This window comes from Lycorma delicatula, chromosome 6, assembly GCF_047948215.1.
Source record: "Lycorma delicatula isolate Av1 chromosome 6, ASM4794821v1, whole genome shotgun sequence".
In the NCBI taxonomy this organism is placed as follows: Eukaryota; Metazoa; Arthropoda; class Insecta; order Hemiptera; family Fulgoridae; genus Lycorma; species Lycorma delicatula.
Genome location: NC_134460.1, coordinates 23658541 through 23683855, shown reverse-complemented (window position 1 = coordinate 23683855; position 25315 = coordinate 23658541). Strand labels below are relative to the sequence as shown.

At 35.0% G+C, this 25315-nt stretch overlaps 1 protein-coding gene across 5 annotated transcripts in view; it reads left to right on the top strand.

Annotated features, from left to right (window-relative positions):
- Bap55 (Brahma associated protein 55kD) overlaps nucleotides 1–25315 on the top strand; it is a 71944-nt gene that overhangs the window by 8104 nt on the left and 38525 nt on the right. Inside the window, exons 2-3 of one of the 5 annotated variants that reach the window (XM_075369396.1) lie at nucleotides 13656–13735; nucleotides 21030–23100. The exons of 2 other annotated variants lie outside the window; for them this stretch is intronic. In XM_075369396.1, the coding sequence (XP_075225511.1) occupies nucleotides 21038–22363 (1326 nt within the window). In that variant the 5' untranslated portion in view covers nucleotides 13656–13735; nucleotides 21030–21037 and the 3' untranslated portion in view covers nucleotides 22364–23100. Of the gene's footprint in view, nucleotides 1–13655; nucleotides 13736–21029; nucleotides 23101–25315 lie in introns of those variants that run through there. 2 more of the 5 variants (XM_075369394.1, XM_075369390.1) reach the window with 2 other exon arrangements.

The window sequence follows — 25315 nt, the reverse complement described above, 5'->3', positions numbered from 1 at the left end:
TGCCGGAACTATGTTCTCATCCGTGATCCATTCGGGCCGAGTAATCATTAACGATTTAGGCTCCGCTGCCATAATAATATCTACTCTTTATTGCATCGCTTTCTCCCAGCAGTTGTGTGCCCCTCTGCTGCGGTTCATGTTTAACTGCAAGATCTTCATTTCTGGGACTCACATCTCCTTGTCCAGTGGCCCTCCGATCCGCATATCGCACATGTCATCGGGCTGGTGCATTGCGCGCTCTTATAGCCCGGTCTTCCACAGTTGAAACATAATTGGGTCCTATCTTCTCCTTTGCATGTCGCAGAGACGTGGCCTGAACCCCAACGACGAAAACATTGTCCTCAGACACGCGAATGTACACGGCAATGCACCCAGCCAATCCGTATGCGAGCTTCTGTTAATTTCAACGCCCCCTTATAGTGTTTGATCCCCGATCTCTTGTCTTCCTGAATAGGACTCGTACTCGGTCTGTTCTATCTTTTGTTAAGTACACTTAATATCTTTTTAACTTGGTTCCCCAGTCTGCCACCCGGCAACAGGAAGTTCGCTGATTTGGTGGATTAAAGTACTTTCCTCATAGCTTTTAATATTGTCATTGTCGCATTTTCTTCCCCTTTGTTTGTTTCGTAGTATATATCTGCTTGCATGACTCCCGTATTGTTCTCGTCCTATGATGACCGAGTCATTCTTAACTATGTCTCCAGCCAAACCCCTTCGGCACCACGAGAGCGATCTCTTCTCCCAGATTAATTAGATAGATCGCGAAAGCTGATTATGTCTCCTTCGTTTGGAAGCTCCTCGACTTGAGGTACCCGGGAAATTATTGCTGCCGTTCACCGTCTAACGGAAAACGTGATCAAGTCTTCATCCGACAAATCCATATAGAGTTTATCTCTTATCCCTTGTTCACGGAACCCTTCGATCTGCGTTGCTTGTGTAATCGTTGACAAGGGCGGAGACAACTCCATTAGACCCTTGAGCCTCTTGTAAATCCCATACAACTCCTTCTCATGGGTCGTTATATACTTTCCTAGACCTGCAGCGTAATTTTGCTTCAAATTGAACACCAGAAGCCCCAACTTACCAGTAACTCATCCACGGTCCCCGTTACAGGTTTATCTTCTTCGGAGGACATCTGTCTGGATCTTTTCTTGCCTTTACCATACTCTCGCTTCGACTTGGAAGGTGATGGGAGCTTCGAGCTACCCGATTCCGCAGTCTCCGTCAACGGCAGCGATCTTCTGCGCTCCGTTGTTTAACCACGGGTCCGAACGCGAAATAAATTGCGGAGCGTCTTCAGCGCCCAATTACGCGTTTCTGGAGTACTCACTCGCCGAAATCGCGAGGTCGGGAAAATGTATCCACCCAAATCCGGGGTCAGATTGTGGGAATGCAGGAAGGGCGGTAGGGAGGTCGGGATCGGGATAGTTCGGAAGTGGTTCATCAGGATTCTAAGAAATAATGGAGTTAGAGAAGGATAAAGTTCCCCCTTAGAATAAAGACTGTGACTTAATGTTTCACTCACTTGAGCTTGATGAAAATTTATGATGGATCATGTGCTTAAGTAACACTAACCACACCACGTAGCTTCTTAGATAATGAATTAAAATGGTAACAAAAATGCAGTTACCAAATTAGACTTCAGCTACATAAAACTAACATCTATGCATATGTATAGCATTTTAATTTTCATATAACTTTAATTATTAAATTATTGAATAAGATGAGATAAGACATCTGATATGAAAAGTTAACAGATTCATGATAAAGAAAATTATGTTTCGTAGAAAAATATTATCATAATTCTTGTTACAGTGAATACAGAATCTTTTTAATATTTTATTCATGATATTTACTCTTCTTGAACAGGACCTTTTTCATTTTTCAATAAAAATTTTAAACAATTTGACATAACATCAGTTAAAAACATATCATTAACCCATCAACATGTTGTTGCAACTTACATTATTTATATTGGTTTATGGTGAGTTTCTAGCCATACAGGAATCTGAGGTAGTGAATGAGCTAATGCAACTGGTAAGGAAGTTTGCATTCAGCAGACATTTAGGGTCGTGTTCTTATTTTACTCAAAAAGGCTTTTTTGAAATTTTTTCTAAAATCAGAATGGGTGGTATATTTGTTGATAACAAACGGCAAAAAGTTTTGTTAAATGAATGTAGCCGGAATTTTTTTTTTTTATTGGAGTGTTCATGAACAACGTTTAGCAGTGTACAGTAATAATAATAATGAAAATAACAGTAATTAATAACAACAACTATTTAAATACAATTTGCAGAATTAATCAGTTTTGGGAATTAAATTCTCAATTTTTTTATTTTCTAACAGGGCATTAGAAATTTTATGTTTTGCAGTTCATAATTTACAACGTAATGTAAAAATGAGTGATATTCATGATGTAACAAACATTCAATAGTAACATTTTATTGATTTTTTTTAAAATTATTTTTCTAGTGTTAATTTATTTTGTGTAACCAAGAAATAAACAAAATAAAATATTGAGGTAGAGAAATTTCTGAAGCCTCTAAAAGTATTAGAAAGTACTTTTCCTCAGTTTTGAATTCTCTTTATTTCTATCAGAAATTAGTTTTAGTTTATAGAATTTCCCATAATACAGCTAAGTTATATCCTGCTTTTTAGTGTTTTGTTGTTTGGTTTCACATACACCTGCACCTTAAAATGTGCTCATTAACTGTTTATAATAGTTATTAGAAAATTATGACGTATGTGTTAAATTCTTATATTCATTATTAGCGATTTATCATTTACATTTTCAAAAAATAATTGTTTAGTTTTACTCCTTTAGAAATGTTCATCCCATCCTTATTACATGGTTACTGTAATGTAGTGAAACTACTTTATTGCTTGGAGATCAATGTGACATACAGTGAAGAACTTGCTTAGCAGAGTAATGCATGGATGTGTCATTTCATCTGGTGATGTTCTTTTCCTTTGGATATAACTGTCATGATACCACACATTTTCTCAGGTTTAATTTTGTGTGCTAAAACTGGCACGTAAAATGAGCGATATTTTAATTGATGGCTGATATTAACAAGAATTTAAAATTGTATCTATTTGGACTTATAAACAAATTTTTATTTATTTGGTGTTGCTTATCATTTTTAGTTGGAGTCCTTCTCCTTTTTTCTCAATTACTTTCAATCTGTATGTATAAATATATATAGTAGCATATAAATTTACCCGTATACAGGGGATTTGTTGTTTATTTCTATGTTGTGGCTACAATGCTTGACTACACATATGTCTGTGTAATGTGAAGTTATTATTTTTTGGTTATTTACCTATTTTCATGTTATAAAAAGTGTTTTGTAAAAGTTTATTTTAGTTTTTATTATAAAATCATATTTTTGTATTTTCTGTTCTGTGAATATATAATAATGGACTTAACTTCAAAAAAGTATTAGGAAATTGTTTCTCTTTCTGACACATAACAGTGTGACATAACAACAAATAGCTTGTATGTGGTGTTTAACTAGCAACGACGAATGCTATTTTTTTAAAAATTAAAGAAACTGGTTCCTTTCACCTCACAGGAAAGGCCAATGTGTCCGTAAAAGAAAAAGTACTCGCAGGATCAGTTATTAGTGAAAAGTTTGATCCAAAATTATCTCCTGTGGACTTAAAAAATCGAGAATAAACAGCCAGTAGAACAAATTTACATGTGACAACTGTTAGTCATCGACGTCTTGCAACTGGACGGAAAGCTCCATCAGCCAGTCAAAAAGGAGACTGTAACACTAGCAATGTGGAAAAAACTGCCCTTGTGGGCCAAAGCACATGCTAACTCCACTAAAGAAGACTGAAAAAAGTTACGATTTCCAATGAATCGCTTTTTTATGTTCATCTGATGATGAAAATACATCACCAGCTCATATTCATCCAACAATCAGTTAAAACATCCCCAGAAAAAAAATGTTTTGGGGTTGTTGCACATTTGAAGGCTCTTTATTTATTACTTCCGGTAGATAGCATGTTGAAAAGTGATGGATATATCAAGCAAGATTCCAAAGGAGAAGGTTGTGACACAAGTTCAAAACAAATTCCCACAAGGCAACAGAGTGCTTCAACAAGATATCGTGCCATGCCCATTATACCAAAAATTGGAAAATTCTTTCGAGGAACGAAACACTGACTTAAATCCGCTTGAAAATCTTTGTGCAATAGTCATAAAACAACTCTCATAAATGAACTTTAACTCAAAAATTGACCTCATTAAAGTAATAATATCGATGTGTTATATGATGATGAAAAAAAAAAAGAACGTTAATTTGATTCGATGCCAAATGATGTACGTGAAATGATTAAGAATAATTTTGATATTAATTACTAGATATTCATAAAATGTACAGGTATGATTTTTTTCTAAATAAAAGTTACTTTTTATAAAATAACAATTGTGTTCGGATTAATTTGCACACTACTGTATATGTATACACTAGCACCCCCGTCACGGCTACCCCCGTGCTATATGATTACTTGCGTTTCCCATAGTGATTAGGGGATGTTAGGCGGTCAGTACTCGCTTCGTTCGCCCTTCCCGTTAATCAGGAGGTTCTGCCCCTTGTACAACATATTTTCTGTATTCATTAAATTCATGCTTGTAAGGATAATAATTATAATCAAAATTAGATAAAGCCTGTTCAATTTGATTGTCAGTGTATTGTAATTTCTTCATAGTAACAGTTGGGTAAATACAGGACCCATTAATTGGTTTTTAGATTTCCTATCGCTGCTTTGCTCCCGAAATACATAATCAGAATTATAAATCTAAATTAGCATCGCAATGTTACCAAATCTCATAAAGATTGATTTACTAGTGGTAGCGTAAAACAGCGCAAAATGTGTAAAAAAACAATTTGTGTATTTTTATCCCCTTAAAATATTCAAATTTAAAAAAAATCCAAAAATGACTTACAGATATTTATCTGAAGAGTATTTGCAACCCCAAATCAAATGAATATCTCGTTTAGTATAGTCCGAAATGGAGAAACTCATTTTTCAGAATTTTTTTATCTTCACAACTTTCAATGCCGAATTTCAAAAAATTCAGAAACTTGTTTTTAGATATTCACATGAAGATTACAAACACCAAAGATCAAGTTGATATTGGTACTTTTTCGGAATCCGAGAGCCAATTTTTTATAACTAAACACTTGTAAAATATAGGTCCAATATAAGCATTATTGCTTATAATTATAAATATAATCTAACCAAACTTAACCTGTGCTCGGTAGTCAAGATTAGCGAGCGTAGGTTATGTTTGATATAGTCGAACTGAGAATGTACAAGACTACACTTCATTTACACTCATACATATCATCCTCATTCATCCTCTGAAGAATTATCTAAACGGTAGTTACCGGAAGCTAAACAGGAAAAAGAAAAAAAAGGTTATGTTTATATAGACTGTATTTATAATTTGTGCTTTTACAAGTATATAATTATATTTTCAAGTATTTAGTTAAAAAAAATTGGCTGTCGGATTCCGAAAAAGTACTTTGATATTTATTGAGAATTCTAAAATAATAAATTTATTGTTACTCCATTTTAATCTTTTAAACTTCTTATTTCGAAAAATCCTTTCTTAGACTTCACTTACACCGTAAGAACATATATACAAATTTTCATAAATTTATCTTTAAATAGTGTTTGCTGGGCAAAGATTTTAAGAGCACCCTCACCAAAGTCACCTTCCAGCAAGCCGGAAAGCAGCCCCAGCTTAGGCACACCGAGAACAGCCTGCCAAGCGCCTCTCTTATGACAGGCAGCAGATGATAGAAAATATCCGAGTCAAGTAAGTCAATCTACGCTGCCTTTCTCAGTGCCATTTGAGAAACCACACGGTCTATATCTACGGGATTCACAGCCCGCTCGCCACAGAATGGTGTCTTACCCGCTTTGACGCCGACTTCTGCTTCACCCTCCGGAGCATCTGGAAACAGAGTATCCAGGAACGTCTGTTAAGTCGCCACTGATGTTAAAGTGTGATCTCGACCACCAAACCCGCATCGAACACTGGACAGCACGTGCAATAGCTTTGGCTGGTATCATGACTTTGTGAGCTGCCTGGGGTTGCGCTGCAACTCGCACATACTTGTGTCTCGCGACAGGCAAGTGAGGATGTCGAACTTCAACGAAACAGGCCGATTGTAGTCACGCGCCACACTACTCTTGGCGCTTTATTTGAACGCGCGAGGATGCATGAACATATCAAGCAATCGGATTTATTATTAAATAATATTAAGGGATAATATTAATAAAAAAAAAAATGAAAAAAAAATTGAAAATGAGTAAAAAAATTTGTTTTTCAAACTACAGATAAGTTTGTTATATTTTTAATAATTAAAATTTTTTTTTTAATGTTTCGTTCATTTTTTACTCATTTTCAATTTTTTTTTTTCATTCTTTTTTTTATTAATATTATCCCTTAATATTATTTAATAATAAATCCGATTGCTTGATATGTTCATGCATCCTCGCGCGTTCAAATAAAGCGCCAAGAGTAGTGTGGCGCGTGACTACAATCAGCCTGTTTCGTTGAAGTTCGGCATCCTCACTTGCCTGTCGCGAGACACAAGTCTCGCGAATGAAGTCTTGCCAAAACTTGAGTTTGGCTTCCTTGATAGCATGAACATACTCGTTACGGGCGCGCCAGTAGATCCGGAGACGCTCAGCGCGCACGTCGTCGACGATAATCTCCGTTAGGGGGCGACACTGGTATCTATTTTTAGCGGACCTGACTCTTGCGCGCAGCACACTAAGATCAAAGGACCACCACTTCTTCGCGGGTTTCCGCCTGCGTGTAACAGACGGCTCCCCGGAAGCAGCAGTCATGACGGCTTCAGGCACTCTTTGATCAGCGGACTGGTCATCGCTTAAGGGTCTGTCCGTTGGTCGAGGCCGCCGTAGGACCCTATCGCAGCCAGTCGAATTGCTCAGCCATTAATTCCACCTCATCCCTGTATTCCATGCGCCATTCCAACCCCTGCAAGGCAGCTGCGCACTCGCGCTGCAGCCTGTGCTGATCCAGGCTCCTTAGGTTATAGCGAACCGAATGTGGAGCTCTTAGACCGCCTCCGTAAACGATCTCATAGGTTATAAGCCTATGATCGCTCACACCGGCCTCGGGCCAGAAGTCTAACTACTTGTACTTCGCAGTAAGTCGCCCATCCCCAAAGTGACGTCGATGTAACTTTCTCCCAGTTTGGAAGAGGAAGGTGACGGTTGTTCTGCATCATTAATCAAGTAGAGGTTCCTGGCTTCAACGAACTGTTCGAGACCAGCGCCTCTGGGGTAAGTGAGTGGTGAACCCCAGACGGGAGACTTGGCAGTCCAGAGCAACCAGCACTCTGGTGCCCGGGAGCCCGTCAAGAATCCTACCCAACTTCGTCAGCAAGTCATCGATACTCCATCCAAGCTGGAAGTTTCCTGACACTAGTACGACATCGAGCGTACCCCTTGTGATTCGCACGACAGTGAATTGTTCATCGGACCAATGGGACATCCAGAAGACACCCAACGAATTTGAGCCAACCACAATCGCAAAGAGCGGCCGTCCCCCACGAGAATGAATAACATCACCTAACACGGTGATAACATAACATCACGGATCACGGTTATGTTATGAATAACATAACCGCGGTAGCCGACCACCCTATCCGCGTCCGGGTACGGCTCCTGGACCAAGACGACCTCGAGGTTGTACTCCTCAAGGAGCCTCATGGCTTCACTGGTGACCGCCCGGGAATGATGCAGATTTAACTGCTCCAGGCGCAAGCGTTCAACAAGGTGGAGTCCGTCCTCAAAGGCTTCCCCCAATTCAGGCGTCGCCATAAGCTGTTTTTTTCACAGCTCTCGTCCGTGCAATATCATACGCCCTGCACGGCCTACCCCCGACCCGGTGTCCAGCATCGCTGCCTTTCACCAAGGTACAGGCGGCGCAGACTTGGCAGGGCTGGTAAGGTCATGTTAACCATCTTTTGGAGTGCCAGTGGTCCAATTTTCTGTAATTATTTGGAGGAGCAACGCACTATCAACGGCCTATCCTACTCAGCCATGATTGAGAACAAAGTCAAGCCCGCGTTGAAGGCCGGAATGGAAGAGGAAAGGCGTGTTTCTTCAAGAAAACGCTCGACCTCATAAGGGACAACGGGGGTTGAAAGAGCTTCTACCCTATCCTCCTTACAGCCCTGACCTTGCCCTTTCGGATTTTTTCTGTTTGGTCCGATGAAAGAAGCTTTGCATGGCATCAAGTTCAACAACAACGAAGAGGTAACGAAAAAATACAAAACAAGCTTCGAGATCAAGGTAAAGAATTCTTCGCTAAAGGGATAAGAGTATGGAACAAGTGCAAAGAAGTTGGTGGGGATTACATAGAAAAGTAGACAAAAAAGTAGTATTTATTTAATAAACTATATTTGCTTTACAGCTATTTGTCTGTTTAATTATTGAATGACCCTGACACTAGCGTTCCCCCTTCACATCTTCACTACCAGTATTTTTATAATAACAAACTTATTTATTTATAAATAAAAATTATGTAATCAAGAATATTGCTTTCAGATTTTCATTAAATCCTGATAAAGCGGCAAATAAAAGGTTGAAAAAATTAAAAATGTAGAAGGAATAAACGATAAATAACGAATTGTGCCCAGTACTTAAAAACATTATAAATTGGTCCTGGTGAGGGCCCTGAAAGATGCTTTTCGAGATATTTTTATTTCAGGATTTCCTTATAAACTGCATTGACAGTTTTTTGTGGTGTTAAAATGAAGAAGATGCTGTTTTCGCGTAGCATCTGTGTATTTCGCTCGTCGTTTTTTAGATGCTGCCATGGTAACAGATGACGCTGTCAAATGTGGTCAGTTAACGGTAAGGGTCGCCGATGACGGTCTCCTGATAGTTCGTGGTAACTCACGACCGCAGCTGGAATACCGAGCGCAAGCGGCTTTCTCAACCGCAGAGGCCTGGATGGACATTCAAAATTGAAAGATTTCTGTGCCCAAGACAAAGTAAAACTAAATAAAACTGAACTAAAACTAAATTCTAAAAAAAATTAACTTGAACCTGATGTATAACCCCAAATGCTGGCACAACATTTTTTAGTTCTAAAAAATATAACTTCAATTAAAAAATTAACTTTAAAAACTTTAACACTGAAAATAAATCATAATTCCTTAAGAAAGAAAGGCCTTTCTTTCTTGCTTCTCAAGAGTGCAGTCAAATTATCGTACTGTCGTAACACAGTAAGGCTGTGTAATCATCCGAGCTAGAGTTCATAAGTACCTAGGTGTTTTGTTTGATGAGAAGTTTCTGTTTAGCAACCACTTTAGGCAAGTAGGGCGGACGCTGTCTCTGTGGTGCACAAGCTTAGGAGGATTGCTCGAAAGGATTACGGGCTGTCGGGCCTTCATTTGTACATATGTACCAAGTTGTCTTTGAGAGTATAACCTCTTACGCGGCGTCCGTTTGGCCGCAAAGGTTGAAAAAAACCGAGCACTTGTTCAAAATTTAAGGAGTGCCCAGCGCAGATCCTTAATTGTATGCACTGGTGTTTTTAAAACAACCCCCTACGAGGCTCCCACTGTATTGGGAAAGGATCTCCCAATCGATTTAATGATGAAAGTTCGGGCGGCCATGTAGAAATTGCGAAGAGGTATTTGGGATGTGGTTTCGAGCCGGGCCTGTACCGGAGCGGAGCAGTGATCTCAATGCACCGTTTCCAAATGTCGAACAGTTACCCATCTCCCGCCTGCGAAGGAGGCATTACAGCCTTGCCATTGGAAGCATGGCAACAAGAGTGGCACACCACGACTAAGGGAAGATCCTTGTATGAGTTTATACAGGATTTGGGGGATGGTATGCTTCTTCGTTTTTAAGGGCAACGGGAGCCCGAGTGCTCTCCAACCATGTAAATTTAAACCAATATTTGTTTCGGTTCCGCCTGGCAGCTGATGAGCTGTTGCGGAGAGGTCCAGTCGAACGAACACATGATGTTCGACTGCCCAGATCTTGGGTGGGGGGCCAGAATTCAGGCTTCCGTGGAACTTAGTTGGGAAAATTGGCCACTCACAAGCGGCGAGTCAATGTGGCGAGAGCCGCACTGTCGGACCGTGAGGGAGTTCCTTGATGCGGTTGCTTTGTTCAACCGACATCAGTAGTTTACAAGGGAAAAGTCTCCTACCTCAACTGCTGTGGGAAGCTAACCGAGAGATTAAGGTCCAAGCGTTTTAATTGTGGACAAGTACTTGCTGACATTCAGCGGCCTAGGCGTGTCAGCGAATTGCTGTCTTTGTCGAGTTATATTTAATTATTGATGGTAATATATGTTTTAGTAGTTGACGGGGTGTGCCTACCCGTTTTAGTGATATATGACAAAGTGGGCGGTGGGACACGCAAGTGAGTGGTGTATGGTACCACGCTTATTTCGCTCACGCTTTTAGGTTAGCTCTAGGAGCTAGTTAGGACACTGGTCGCTAAACTGTTTCGAGGCTCAGTAGCCGTTCGTGGCACCGACATTCGGTCTTGTACTTTAGGGCGACCGAATGGGGTGCAAGCAAACCAAATAACGGTAAGGATTCGTATGCCTCAAAATGATCAGTGGATAAATCACCAGCAAAGCGCATCCTTAGTACAGAGTGAATGTCGTTACCGAAACTAGTATAAAGTTCACTATTTCGGTAAACCTTGAAAACAAATGAAAATAATCTACCAACTTACACAATCCACCATAAGTCGAACCTTTGGACTTACCAACGAAATAGAATGGAGTCTTAGTAATCCGGCGGTGGTCGGGACCTTTTCTTTCTTTTTCCTGTTTAGCCTCCGGTAACTACCGTTTAGATAATACTTCAGAGGATGAATGAGGATGATATGTATTGATTGTGAATGAAGTGTAGTCTTGTACATTCTCAGTTCGACCATACCTGAGATGTGTGGTTAATTCAGATGTTAATTCAGATGTGTGGTGGTCGGGACCTAGGAGGTGCCAAATTAACGAAAATGACTGATTACTATTTTACTATTGTATTTGAAAATACATATACTACTGTGTAGTTCAGTACTAATAAAAAATAATGAAAATACATTTGAATTATAACTAAATAACTGTTTTTTATTAAAATAATCATTATTGTATTAACTATATCTTAGAGTAATATTAAAAAAAAACCTATTTAGTATAGTACAGTATTAGCAAAAGAAAAAAAAATACATTAGAATTTTAAATTACAGAACTGGACTCTTTAAAAAATAATATGTATGCTAATTATTGTAATAATTACACCAAAAAAAAAAAAAAATCGTATTCTGTTAGTATTGACAGAATCTTTAAAAAAAAATTTATGAAACATAATAACCTTTGTTACAAATTTTAAAAAAATACGATATTTGCGAGTTATTGCAACTACTATTGCACGATATTTGGTCGATGAACACAACACTTATCAAACGAACAAAACAATAACATTGAATAGCCTACACTCTTACAATAAAAAATTATTCAGTACAATCTTACAATTAATTTAACATAATGAATAAATTTCGTTCGACAAACATAATAATTAACATAATTTTCGGTTACGCGGTCTTGAAAAAATCTGTTGTTTTTTGTCATGAATGATTCTTGAAAACCCTTTTCACGTAATTTGTTTAATAAAAGATATTCGCCTGCGTCAGTGTTTCTTTCTTCAGCCCATTTAATGCAGATTCTGGACGCTGACAAACCTTCTTCCCATCGTACAGTAATTGTTGGCAAAGTTGGCTCCACATCCCAACCCGATAGGGCAAGACACCCACTTTGTGACGTTACCTGTCGCCACACCACCCACTCCGTTTCGTTGAGGGGTTTTACCGGAGGGCGTCTTTAGACCCTCTAACTGATTACATCTCACAGTCATTAGCCAGGCCTCGGTCGGGAGGCCTGGCTGATGACTGTGAGATGTAAATGCCTCGGCAGATATTTGCATCAGTTAAATACAGTTCAGATTTTGCCTTCACGTAGGCATCAAACGGACATCTTCACATCCAACCTAACATGATTCCCTCAGACTAACTAACCGATACCGCGGATCCCGCGCCTAGTCTAAATTTGACAACCGTTCGTGACTACGAATGCCTTAGAAAACGAACGAGTTGTAAGTCAAATCAATGCTACAATCATGCCAATCAAAATTATGTTTTACGCAACATAGAAATTCAGACCTACACCCAATAGGTTGATCAAATTCGGTCACCCAACAAGGAGGAACGTAACCTCATTCCGGTACGCGCAGGAGCCGGGACAAACCCCGCACTCCTACCTGATCCCATCATGGAGTCTCACGTGGCATTGCCAAGTCACAATCAGGGACCGCCACCGGCGGGACGAAGCCACGCCCGGCAGCGGGATCCCCAAGTCTAATCACAAACGATACCAGTATGATCATGACATGATGCCAATGCGCCTCCCCCCAACCAATCCAATAGGCCGGAACCCTAGCCACCCGGGATCCTACCATGATCAAATACCCCGATTAAACTTCCTCTGCAGACCTACACATCGCAAGGGTGCGAAGAAAACCAGTCACTACAGACTACTCCTCATGGATCATCCAGTTAATACAGAGATCCAGAAAGGAATGTATTCTCTCAAGTTCCCTAACAGCTCGTGATGAACGTTCAACCTTATGTCAGAAACAGACATAGAGGACGTGGTCCACTGCATCATTAGCCCCATAATCCTGGCATTGACTCAAATCCATCAAACTCGCCCAAGAGGCACCATACTGGGAGAGAAACTGTGATATACCATTTGGGAAAATCCCATCTAATTGCACCTAAATCAGACACTATAGAAAATATACCATACGTGTAGAGACCTGTGGGGGATTCGTCTCACCTGACTTGCCAAGACCCAAGGCCCCGTTCTTCAATCTCCTGCATTTGTTTTTGTTCTGATGTCGATAGGTTATTTACCTTGGAGATGTAGCGTTCCTTACGATCATTAGCCAAGATATCTATGGTTTGACTCCAGCTATACAGTTGTTTCTTCTTCAGATTTATCATTTTGTAAAATTTTGGCGATTATATCACCGTCAGAGAGTTTCAGATCTTCATCATCTTAAAGCCAACACCATACTTCATCTTAACTGTGTTTTTTCCATAGTCTTATTAGTGCATGCATCCAACAGAATTGTTAATAAAATTTCCATAACTTCCTTAAAATTGTCAGTTTTACTAGTATCATTTTCATCTTCAGTTAAAAGTGGATGTGATTGCCACAATGATTTCCATGACTTAAAGAACTCACAGGTACTTTTCTCCAAGCACATGCCAAGTTAAAAATAGCATCATTCATATTGTAGTTTGACTAGCTCGCATAAATATTAGACTCTTGACTTCCTAAATTCATCAGTAACGTTTTTTATAATGTGACTTTAACATTTTTACCACATTTTGGTCCATTGGCTGAATAAGTGCTGTCGTATTAGTTGGCAAGTGCATAATCTCATTGAACTCCCATCCTTGGTTTTAACTTTCAAGTTGTGGACTTCACTGAGATGGCCAGGAGCATTATCTGTACACAAGAGAGGTTTCTGAGGAAAATTTAGTTCTCTTTAAATATGTTTTTACAGAAGGAATGAAATGATCTTGGTACCAGTCTTGTAACACGTCAAACATCATCCACCCTCGGGTTTGGTTTGTGTATTTAACTGTAAGTTTATTCATTGTTGCATTCTTAAACACATGAGGTTTTTTTGATTTACTAATAACCAACTAACAAGTTTGTTTGTACCTGATGAATTTGAGTATGGCGTGAATGTTTTACGTTGTTTTTCAACTTTACGACCAGGAGCACACTTTTCTCCTTCATGAATGGAAATTTTATTCAGTAACAACTTCACTTTCATTGGCATTGTAAATTTGTTCGGGGACAAGGTTCATCAATTTTATTCTATCCTTTAACTTCTCCATGAAAGGAGCTACAGCTGAAGAATCACTCAGTAATTTTTTCCCAGTTACATGCAAGAGTTACATTTAAATAGGCATAAACATAGGACTATTTTTACATTATGTACTGTTTGTATTTTTAGATACATTTTACAGTACACATTTATACATACTTTTAACCTGTCACAATTTTATCAAAATGAAGAATTTTTCAAAAAAAATGTTTTTCATCTAACATGTATGTGGCATGATATTTTTAGTGCTGGACTACCTAGACTGTACTGTATTCATCTCAGCTCAAATATTTGTGATCCCCAATTATTTCCTGCCCTAAGACCTCCAATAGCTGTGTGTAGTACATGCGATAAGCAAAATTTTGAAAAAGACCCGCACCATCTCCTATAATGGGTGTAATTTTATGAAGTAACAATTCCTCATTAACATTTAAATATTTTGTGCATTAAGTTAATTAATTTTTATGCATTTCTAGTATTCCTGTCGTGCCTCCCATGTGCTATTTGGTTATTTGCTTATCCCATCACAGTCAGCTCGTCATTCCCATTTAGCTACAGGGCTCTGCTTTTGCTTCAAAATTTTTTTTCTTCTAATTTTTTGTAATACACTATTAGGTTTTATTGTTTAGTTTAGTTTCTTGGGCATAATAACCCTTTGGTTGTTTCCCACTAAGAAAAATTAACATACTTTCATTTTTATAATTGTTTAGTTATTAGATATTAATTAATTTTTTCCCCCCATATACCAGGGTTTGGTTTGGGTAGAATATGTTTTAAGTGTAAATTATCACCCTTATTTTGTGTTACTTATATATTTCATACACATTTTACTGTTACATATACATTTTTGTTTCAAATTTTAACAATTAGTTATGTCTAAAAACATCATATGGTTATAAATAATAGAACATTGGAATGATTTATTATTTTTTAAATCAAAAAATGTAGATTTTTAGTATTTACTTAAATGTAAAAGAAATACTTTTTATTATACTTTTATTAATTTTCTTTTATTTATATACAACCACTAGCCGATCGGGATACAGTTCGCTTGCCTGACTGTCTGGCCTGGGGGTGGAGCCCCTTAGACTCCCGAATTGTTTGCTAACCTCAGGTTGTGAGAGTAATACTGATAAATAACAATTTGGTATTCTTGCTTTATAGAAACATGTAAAAGGAACTAAATTATAAAAAACAGAATAGTAATAACTTTGGTAACTAGAAACTTTTGACAAGGAAAACTTCCCAACCTACTTCAGTCGCCAGGATTACAGAAATGTAATAATGAATTATACTTTTTTTTCTTTAATTTTTTAATTCACAACTTCATTTCCAAGGGAGCTAGAGCTTCGATTTATGGCTTAAAACCTTCCCTGGAACAAGTTGAATGTTTTCTGCTAATTTGAATAGGATTGGTTGGTTGGTTCTCGCATGATTCTGATACAAACAAAGAAATTGACATAGTTTTGCATTTGTATGTAAGATAATCTGTTGTAGATTTATTAGTGCATATAATTGTCTATGCCTTGTTCTTAGAAATATGGTTGGTGTAACTATTTTAGACATATAACATGTTTTTTTTTGGTTTTTTTTGAGAGTTCTTTTAAGAGTTGATTTTATAAGTAAAGTTTGAATTTATTATTAATATGAACATTGAAAACAATTTCAAATAAGTTTTTTATTTTACACTTCACACTTCTTACGAACACACTATGTGACATTTTTTGTTTGTCAATTTAATTTATCCACCATGTCCAATCCCATCTAATCTGGATGTATGGGTGATCCTGTATTGGTGTTGGAAAAAATATTACTGGTAAGTAAAAGATGTTTTTTTTTATTTAACATAAATATCAATTCCTAGACCCACCATCAAATTAGTGTACAGCAATGTTTCTGATGATTATTCGCTCTCTCTTTCTACAGGACCCGAGTTCAAATACAGGTAAAGGAGTAGTTACTTTTAGAACTGATTGATTTTGCTGCCACAATGCTTGATATCAGTTAGGGAGACTGGCTGGCCAGAGTTTGTATGTACACCTAATAAGTCCTATTATACTATTAGTCCAACAATCTCTTTTGGAACAGTAGTTTGGAAACTGTAATTGCACGTTTTCAGAATACGTAATATCAGCCAATTTTGATATTTAAGATTGCCTAAATATACGTAGTTTTAATATAATGATTATTCAAGTCACACAGTTCCAATAGTGTAAAGTAAAGATTAATTATAAAAATATATTAAATTTACTATTAGGTTTTATTTAATTTCATAACAGAGTTCTGTAATAATTTCACCACCTATTCAAGATAAACTTTCTGTCTTTGGATTATTTCATAATATCACTCTGGCAATTTCATTAGTTTCTTTTTTTATCTTTGCCCTCACGTCAACAGTAAAATGAAATCATGAGACCTGGAGGTCTAAATATTTTTGTAATTAAATACTCTTTAAAAAGATGGTTTTTGGTTGGCTGCTGCATTATGTCTTGGCACAATCATGGTTACTGAAAATATCTAACGTAGGTTCTAAAAGATGAAATAAAGTTACGTATATTGGTTTGAAAGACTTTCTTTGAAGGTTTTGTATTTTTTTAAGCACAATAATAATTTAACAAAATTTTTGAAGCACTATGTCAAATATCTTTATCATTACTCTAATAAACAAAAAAAATTTTTTTTAATGTGTCTCTAAGTGTGATACCATTTCTTGAATTGCTTTTTTGCATACATTACATATCTGTAAATACAAATTTTCTATCACCCTTAGTTTTAAATAAATTATGCTTTAAAAAAAATTAAGGGAAAATATATTTAAAATCTGTAAAGTTTATAATTTTGTGTGGCCATATCTGTGTTAGAATGATTTCAGTGATGCTTTTCTTTTATGAATAGCCTCAGGCACATCCCAAATTAATGTCCAACAGTAATCAGTTAGCATGTTAGTATACCATTTCCCTTTATAGCGGCTTTCCATCACCAAAATGTCTTGGTGGAAACATTCTCCAGGTTCATCACTTCTCAGAGGTTGTTCAGGAATAAATCCAGATGTGAGTGGAGGAAATGTATTTTCAAAGACATATTAACAATGTCATGGTAATTGTCGGATCTTTGTTTGCTGAGAAAGTTTTGCAAAGATCTTTAAATGAAGCCCAAGTTGTACTTTCTACATTATTTAACATTGAGTTAAATACGTCATCTTTGACCAACTCTTATTTGAGAACCAACAAATATTCCTTTTTTAATTTTTCCTTCACTTACATTCGGATATTTCTGCCTGATGTACAAAAATCCGGGTCTATCATTCTTCTTTATTTTTACAATATTTTTCATTAGTTCTAGCATTATATGGAGAGGGGTTAAAATATTTTTTTGGGTTCAACTAAGGGCTCATGAATAATATTTTTCGCATTTGGAGTTAAATTGTCTCGTTTCTTCCACTCTTTGGTAACATAATATTTATCCCTACCTCGGCTGTCCCATTTACAAAGAACATATGTATTTAGTATAGCCTAACTGCATGCCTAACAAAATAGCTTTAACTTTCAAGTCACCACTTATGTTCCAGCCATGTTTTGTTTATAATCTATTTTTTCAAGAATGTTTTACATCACATCGTATGTCTCAAAATAATACCATAAATGATTGGTATCGAAGGATATTTGTTACTGTTGTGTAGTAGAACCACTTTTAAACTATACTTGGATGAATCTATGAAAAGGCGCCAATCCTCAGGTTTATGAACTTGTCCTAAGTGCAACATAAGCTCATCAATATTTGTGCAATAAACCAAATTATTTTTATCAGTAAAGTAATGAGAAAGTTCTTTTTGTCGGCTTTGAAAGCCCAAAATTTTTGTATTTTTTTTTTAAGTAAATTTCAACCTTGCAGTCTTGATCCTAACAGTTCAACTTGATTTTTTGATAAATTTAAATCCCTAACCAAGTCATTTATTGTGATATAATATGTGGCTTATTGGAAGTTAATTCAAAATCAAAATCATTGTTTTCTTCTTCAGTACTGCCTGATTCTTAATCACTACTTTTGAACAACATTCAAAGATGGCTCAGGAATTAGAATAGTTTCACTGTGAGATACAGGCCTGATTGCAGATTGCAATGAAGAATATTTTACAATATGTTGTTAAGAGTTTTTAGAAATTCCAGACACACTGTTAAACAATCGGTTACATGATCCTTTGGTTCTCGCCAAACCATAGGTACACCAAATGGCAATCAAAGCCTTCTGTGTACCTTTCAACCATCCTGTTAAATATACAGAACAATTAATGCATACTATATGAGAAACCCACGTCTTATCTTGATCACCAATTTTACATTGAAAGTATAAATGATATGTTTTTTAATTAGTGCTGTTTGATTTTACAGTAAACTTACCATATGACACTAACAAACTTAGGAAAGCAATAAGACTTAACAAAATTAATTCATTCCTAAATCCAATGCTTAATACAAACAACACAGCTGTGCTTTCAGCTACGTGTTTTGACCTGCACAGACATGATTAATCTTTTCCATGAAGGCGCATTCTTCAGTATTAGATATGATGTCATAATGTGTGACTATGATATGATGTAATTATTTGTCTACTATTGTTTATTTATAGGTTACAAATTATGTTAATAAAGTTAAACAAATAAAAAAGAGCTAACAAAATACAATATAGGAGCTTAAAATAAAAAAATCCTTTAATTCAAATTTAAAAATTTTTCAAAAATGGTGGGTGATAGAAAGATTTTGAGTTCGTATTCGTTTTCAGCATCAAAAAATAGATTAATATCATGTATTGCATGTTAGGAAACAAAAATTATGTTTATCAGTGTTGTTATTACATATTATCTTGATATATAATATATAATCTTGACATGCCTGAAGTTTCACCGCTTCAAAATTAATCTTTGGATTAATGTAGGTAGTAGCTGCTTAGATAGAAAAAAGGGGTTATTATCATTAAAAATATTTTACTTGTATTTTTTATTCATTCTTTCAATAAATTATTGAAAATGAAATGAGATGTACACATATATTTATGTGGTATGAATATTTAATTAGTCTTATAAAACGTACAATAATATGAAGAATTTTGTTAATCATCGACTTTATGCACCAATATTGAACTCAAACAAAGCTTAACACAAAATATATTGATCTTGCCAACCTCAACATTCTGTTCATGTATAATTTTATTGCCAACTTTCAACATAAATGTTAGAAACCAACAACTTCCATTAAGAAATCTGTTTAGCATTATTTGATCCTTTAGTACTTGGAAACAATGTCATTATTTTTATAATAATGTGGTTTTGGAAATTCTGACTTGGAAAAATAGTTTCCATAATATTTTACTTTGCGATTGCAATAGTTGACGTCACTCACTTTAAATGTTAACACTGAAAGACAGCTTTAACACACTTTATCTTCTTTTGCACTATTTTGTTGGAAGTGATCAAGCAAGATATTTTGTAACAGAATTTTATATATATCCGTGTATGGATTTTTTCACAGATATTATTCTTAGATCAGATATGTTGTGACAAAAGACTTGTCACATAATTTGTATACAACTAAGTTTCACAAATACTCGTAACTGTAGAAGTATGCCTCCAATTATATCCATTCCTTCTTTCCTCCATTCTCTTTACATGCCTATACTATCTCCAGTCTTCATTTCTATTTTCTCATGCAAGGGTTTCTCTTTCATATTTTCAACCTTTACTACAGAAAAATTTTTTATTTAAGAAACATTTCACAAGCCTGTATTTTGTTGTTTTCTTATTTTAACTGACATCTCTGGTGCCTATGTAAGTAATAAAAGATAAGCCTGGTATATATCATTTTGGGGTACATCTCAGTTCCAGATCCAATTCACTTGCTTTGGGAAATGAATGTGCTTGCATAGAGCATTCATTTCCCCCAATCTCAGTACGCAAAAACTAGAAGAAAACCTTGTCTATTAATATAAATGATATTTTAAACCAGAATAAGCATTATTCACAAAAGACATCATTTATGAATAATATTTGTTACGTTACTCTCTCTTCGACATTATATGGAACCTCCTCTTATTTGAATATCTGCTTGCATCTTTCAAGCATGCTACCTATATTTTTATTGACAATTTTTTCTAAGGATTGCCCAGCCAATCCCCAGAAGAATATTTCATCATATTAAAATTATCTCACCCTAATCACTTGTGATTATCTCATGCTTTAATTAGGACTTCTCCATAATTGAATGTTTACATATAAATATTTTCCTTGAATGATTAGAAATGACTTGCTAACTGCAAAAATTATGTTACCTTCTTATCTTCACCTGAATTTGACCCTTATTAAGCAGTAGTAAGACAAAGTTCCTCTTGAATCAAGATATTTATTCAACAGTTTTATGATTTCAACATTTAATAAATAACATATTAAAGTGAGATTTTGATAAAAAAAAAACCCAACTGCAAAGGAATTAACTGTAACATATTTTAACCAACTGATTTGCAATTCAAATACATGTTTAAACTAACGTGTATTTCACAACTGATTGCCTATGATGTGTTTAGAGTGATATTAAAACAAACTGAAAAAGTCGTTCTATATTATAGTCATCGTAAAAAAAATTAATGAATCTACCTTGGACCTTTGCTGGACATAAGTATAAATTCTACAGCTATGTATTTGTGAATGAGAATAAAACACTACTATTTTTTATCATATCAGTTAACAAAAATAAAGAACAAAATTAAATAATTTTGTATTCTCTCACTAGCATCCTTAACTTTAAAAGATTTATGCCAGTACATGGCATATCTAAATATAATCCCAGGATTTTTAATTAAAACTTGAATTTGTCTTTATACTGTAGTCTTTATAAACAGGTTCTTTTTTAGAATTTTTATATACAAAATAAAGTAGATTTTTTTAATATATGACCTAAGTTAAGTAGACATCTGTGTAATTTGAAGATTTTTATAAGCATTTGTATTCATTTGTTAATTGATTATTGTTATATGTTGATTTTTGTAACGTTTCAGGATAAATTATGAGTGGAGGTAATATGTTGTATGGTGGAGATGAAATCGGAGCACTAGTATTTGATATAGGCCATCATTCTTTGCGAGTCGGATATGCCCAAGAAGATACTCCAAAAGCAGAAATACCATCGGCCATTGGTGTTTTAGAAGATGGTAATTCAAATGTTGTTACTAATGATAGTTTAGATGTCGACAAGAAACCTGACACAAATAATGTAACCAGTTCAGGAAAAAAACATTTTATTGATACTACCACTTTACATGTTGCAAGAAAAGGAATGGAAGTGGTTAACTATATGAAAGATGGTATGATTGAAGATTGGACTCTTTTTGAGAAAATATTGGATTATACTTACGCTAAATGTATCCAGTCAGAAGCAGAATATCATCCAGTGTTGATGTCAGAAGCTCCTTGGAATGTCAGAAATAAGCGGGAAAAGTTAACTGAACTTATGTTTGAAAAATATAATGTACCAGCATTTTTTCTTGTTAAAAATGCTGTTCTTGCTGCATTTGCTAATGGCCGTGCAACTGCGTTAGTTGTTGACAGTGGTGCTACACATACATCTGCTGTACCAGTTCAGGAAGGATTTGTTTTGACACAAGCTATCGTCAAATCACCTTTAGGCGGTGATTATATCAGTATGCAATGTAAACAGTATTTACAAGAGAATGACATTGAGATTATTCCACCATATCAAATTGCCAGTAAAGAGCCTGTTAAAGAACGAGAAAAAGCACGATGGGTACCAAAAAGAAATATTCCTGAAGTAACTAATTCTTGGCATAATTATATGGTGAAAAGAGTTGTACAAGATTTTCAGAATAGTGTTCTTCAAGTTTCTGAAACTCCTTATGATGAAAAAGTTGCTTCATCTGTTCCATCTGTCCATTATGAGTTTCCAAATGGTTACCATCAGGACTTCAGTTGTGAACGTTTTCGTATTCCAGAAGCACTATTTGATCCAAGTCTGGTACAAATGCGAGGAGGTATGGTGGGTAATACAATGCTTGGAGCCAGCCATATAGTTACAACTAGTGTGGGTATGTGTGATGTTGACGTACGACCAGCACTATATGCCAATGTTGTTGCAACAGGTGGTAATTCTATATTACAAGGATTTCCAGAACGGTTAAATCGGGATTTATCAATGCGAATTCCATCCAGCATGCGGTTAAAAGTAATGTCTGCCAATGGTTGCTCTGAAAGGCGTTTTGGATCGTGGATTGGAGGATCAATACTCGCATCAATTGGAACCTTCCAACAGATGTGGATCAGCAGTCAGGAATATGAAGAATCTGGCAAGAGTCAGGTTGACAGAAAATGTCCTTAAAATTAATTAAGTAGTTTAGTGTAATTATTCTTTATAATTGAATTCGTGGATTAAATTTGTTTATAATTGTTCTGTGAACAAAGTGATGAGAAAGACTGTTGGTAGTATTATGAAAACATTTATGTTTATCTACAGTTCTATTTATTTGTATTCTTCTAAGTGTAATTATTTACTGGACATAAAATGATATTAAAAAATGAAGCAGATGTGATTTAAATGGTGGTTAATGCAACATACGGAACAATGTACACCAATAAAATGATTATTAGAGTGGTTATTTTATTATTAAGTCAGGTCGCTGTAGTTTACTGACATTTTTAAATGTATAAGAATTATATTACAATGCATTTTACAATACAGTACACTTGCATTTTTTTTAATTTTAATTATCACTGTTAGTCTTATCCTACTTAGAAAGTGATTTTAATTGAATCCCAACACATTACCAATATACTCGGTACACCTACGACACAGGCATTGAAATTTAGTTAAAAGTAATTGTATTTTTAACTTCTTATTAAATAAAAATGTAGTTAGAATAGTTTATTTTTACATGAATGAATGAGAAGGTTTGCTGTAAACAGAACAGTTAATCGGCAGTGTTGTTGCTGATAACCCACTTGTGTGGGTCATAAAACCATCATCGAGTGGGAATAAAATGGATAAATTTAGTCATGTGATGCAATCCATTGTGTTTATTAGTAGAAAATTAATTTTCTCTTAAATGAATATTCAACATTATATTGTCATTCTAGATTGTTTAATATTTGTAGGGTGATATACTATTAGTGAGACTCACATTATTATCTTTCAGACTATCAGAGTAAAAAATTAAAGAATACTTCCTACAGATTAGAATATTAAATTATAAAGTCATATCACTAATGGGGTAGGCTTACTATTCCACACATACAAAAAAGTGGAACTGCTTCAGAATTTCCTGGAAGGATCAAATGAAACCAAGGAAAACTTTGATCTGCGCAGAAAGTTATTTAAAATAAACAACAGTTTTTAAAATATTCAGTAAAAGATATTTGAATACTTATTTAAGAAAATTAAGTACAAAGAAAATTCAGATATATCTAATTATTAGTAATAAAAACAGAGTAATATTATTTCTTTAAAAGAAAATTTTTTTTATTTTACATTTAAAATTAAAATCACTGAAATCTTGTCTTGTGAAACTGATTTGTATTGTTACACCGCATGCTTTTATGAAAAATATAATTTTAAATAGTATAAATGGCTTTAGAAATTGGCCAACAATTTGTATTTGCAAAGTCTAAATGCAGTATTTGCAGTATCGATAGAATTCAATGATTTATAGGAAGCTATCCAATACAAATTCAAAACAGTATGTAATAATACATTATACAGGTGTTTCCAAAATGGTGGGCTGGCTATACATCTTCGGATTCTACTTATAAAACTAAACAAAAGATATCATGGCGATTTCTCCTTCGTTCTCTCTATATCCGCCAGTTTGTTATTTTTATATAAAAATTTATATCTAGTTCAGATAGACGAATCACATTAATATTTGGTAAGCTTCTTGGTAATAAAGTTTTGAAAAAAATTAGGAATTAAATACCTTTGCAAATTACAAAATGGCGGCTATGTTTATTTTTCAATCCATTATATCTCCGTAAATATCAAAATTATTGTTAAAATTTATGTTATTTGCTGAAATATTAAACACTTTTATTTTGAACAAAAGGAAGTTTTATTTTTTTAAATCGGTTAACAAATAGCCGAGTTATGGCAGAAAATTGATGTTGTAATTTTGTGCGTTTTCATGTCTTCTACTTTACTTTCAGTTCGATTAATTTTTAATCGTTTTTATTTCTTGTTAATTCTGGTATTGTGAATTAGTATTAAATTAAGTAATATTTTTTTCACAATAATAGAACGAATAATTAAAAAAATAAAACAACTACCTGTCATAATCACAATTACTGTAGAACATTAGGTGTAATTAAAGAGTTAACAATTTTTAAAAGTTATCAGAGATGTTCAAAGTGTCCACAATTAGAAATTACACAAGTCTCCAGTCTTTTTCTGAGAGATTGTCTTAACCGTTCAAAAATTCCAGGAGTATTACTAATTTTTTAAAATTCATTTTGCATCCTTTGTTGAAGATCCTTAATGTTGAGTTGAATAAACAATAATAAGTTTCAAATGGCCCCACAGGCAAAAGTCAAGAGGGTTTAATTAAGTCAGGTGATCGGGCAGGCTAGGGCACTGGTCCTCCGCGGCCTATCCATTTTTCATGGAAAGTTTCATGCAGGAAATCTGATTGAAAATGTCAACTGACCGAAATGTGCTGTAGCTCCATTGTGTTGAAACCACATATTTCCTCTTAATTGTAGAGGTAGATCTTCCAAAAATGTGGAAGATTTTCAGTTAAAATGAGCAAGATAGTTTTCTCCATTTGGTAGAATGACAGGACCCAAAAAATAGTCATTAAAAATACCTGCCCATGTGCTAGGGAAAACCTTTGTCAATGACTACTTGGGAAGGTACCATGAGGATTCTTGTCGTTCCAGATACGCTGGTTGCGATAGTTTTGAACACCATTCTTGTTGAAGGAAGCTTCATTTTTACATTGTTAACATGATCAAAGTAATAGTTACTGTGTAAAATTATTCAAAAGTGAAATATTAATATTAATTGTTTTATTATTATTTAATATTAAATCTTAAATTATTACTTAATTTGATACTAATTTACAGTACTAGAATTAACAAGAAATAAAAACAATATTTAATCAAATTGAACATAAATTGGAGGACATGAAAACAGACATAAAATTACATCAATTTTCTGGCATAACTCGGCTATTTGTTAACCAATTTTAAAAGTAAAATGTCCTGTTTAAAATAAAAGGCTTAATATTTTAGCAAATAATATAAATTTTGATAAAACTAATATAAAACTGATTGAAAAATAAAC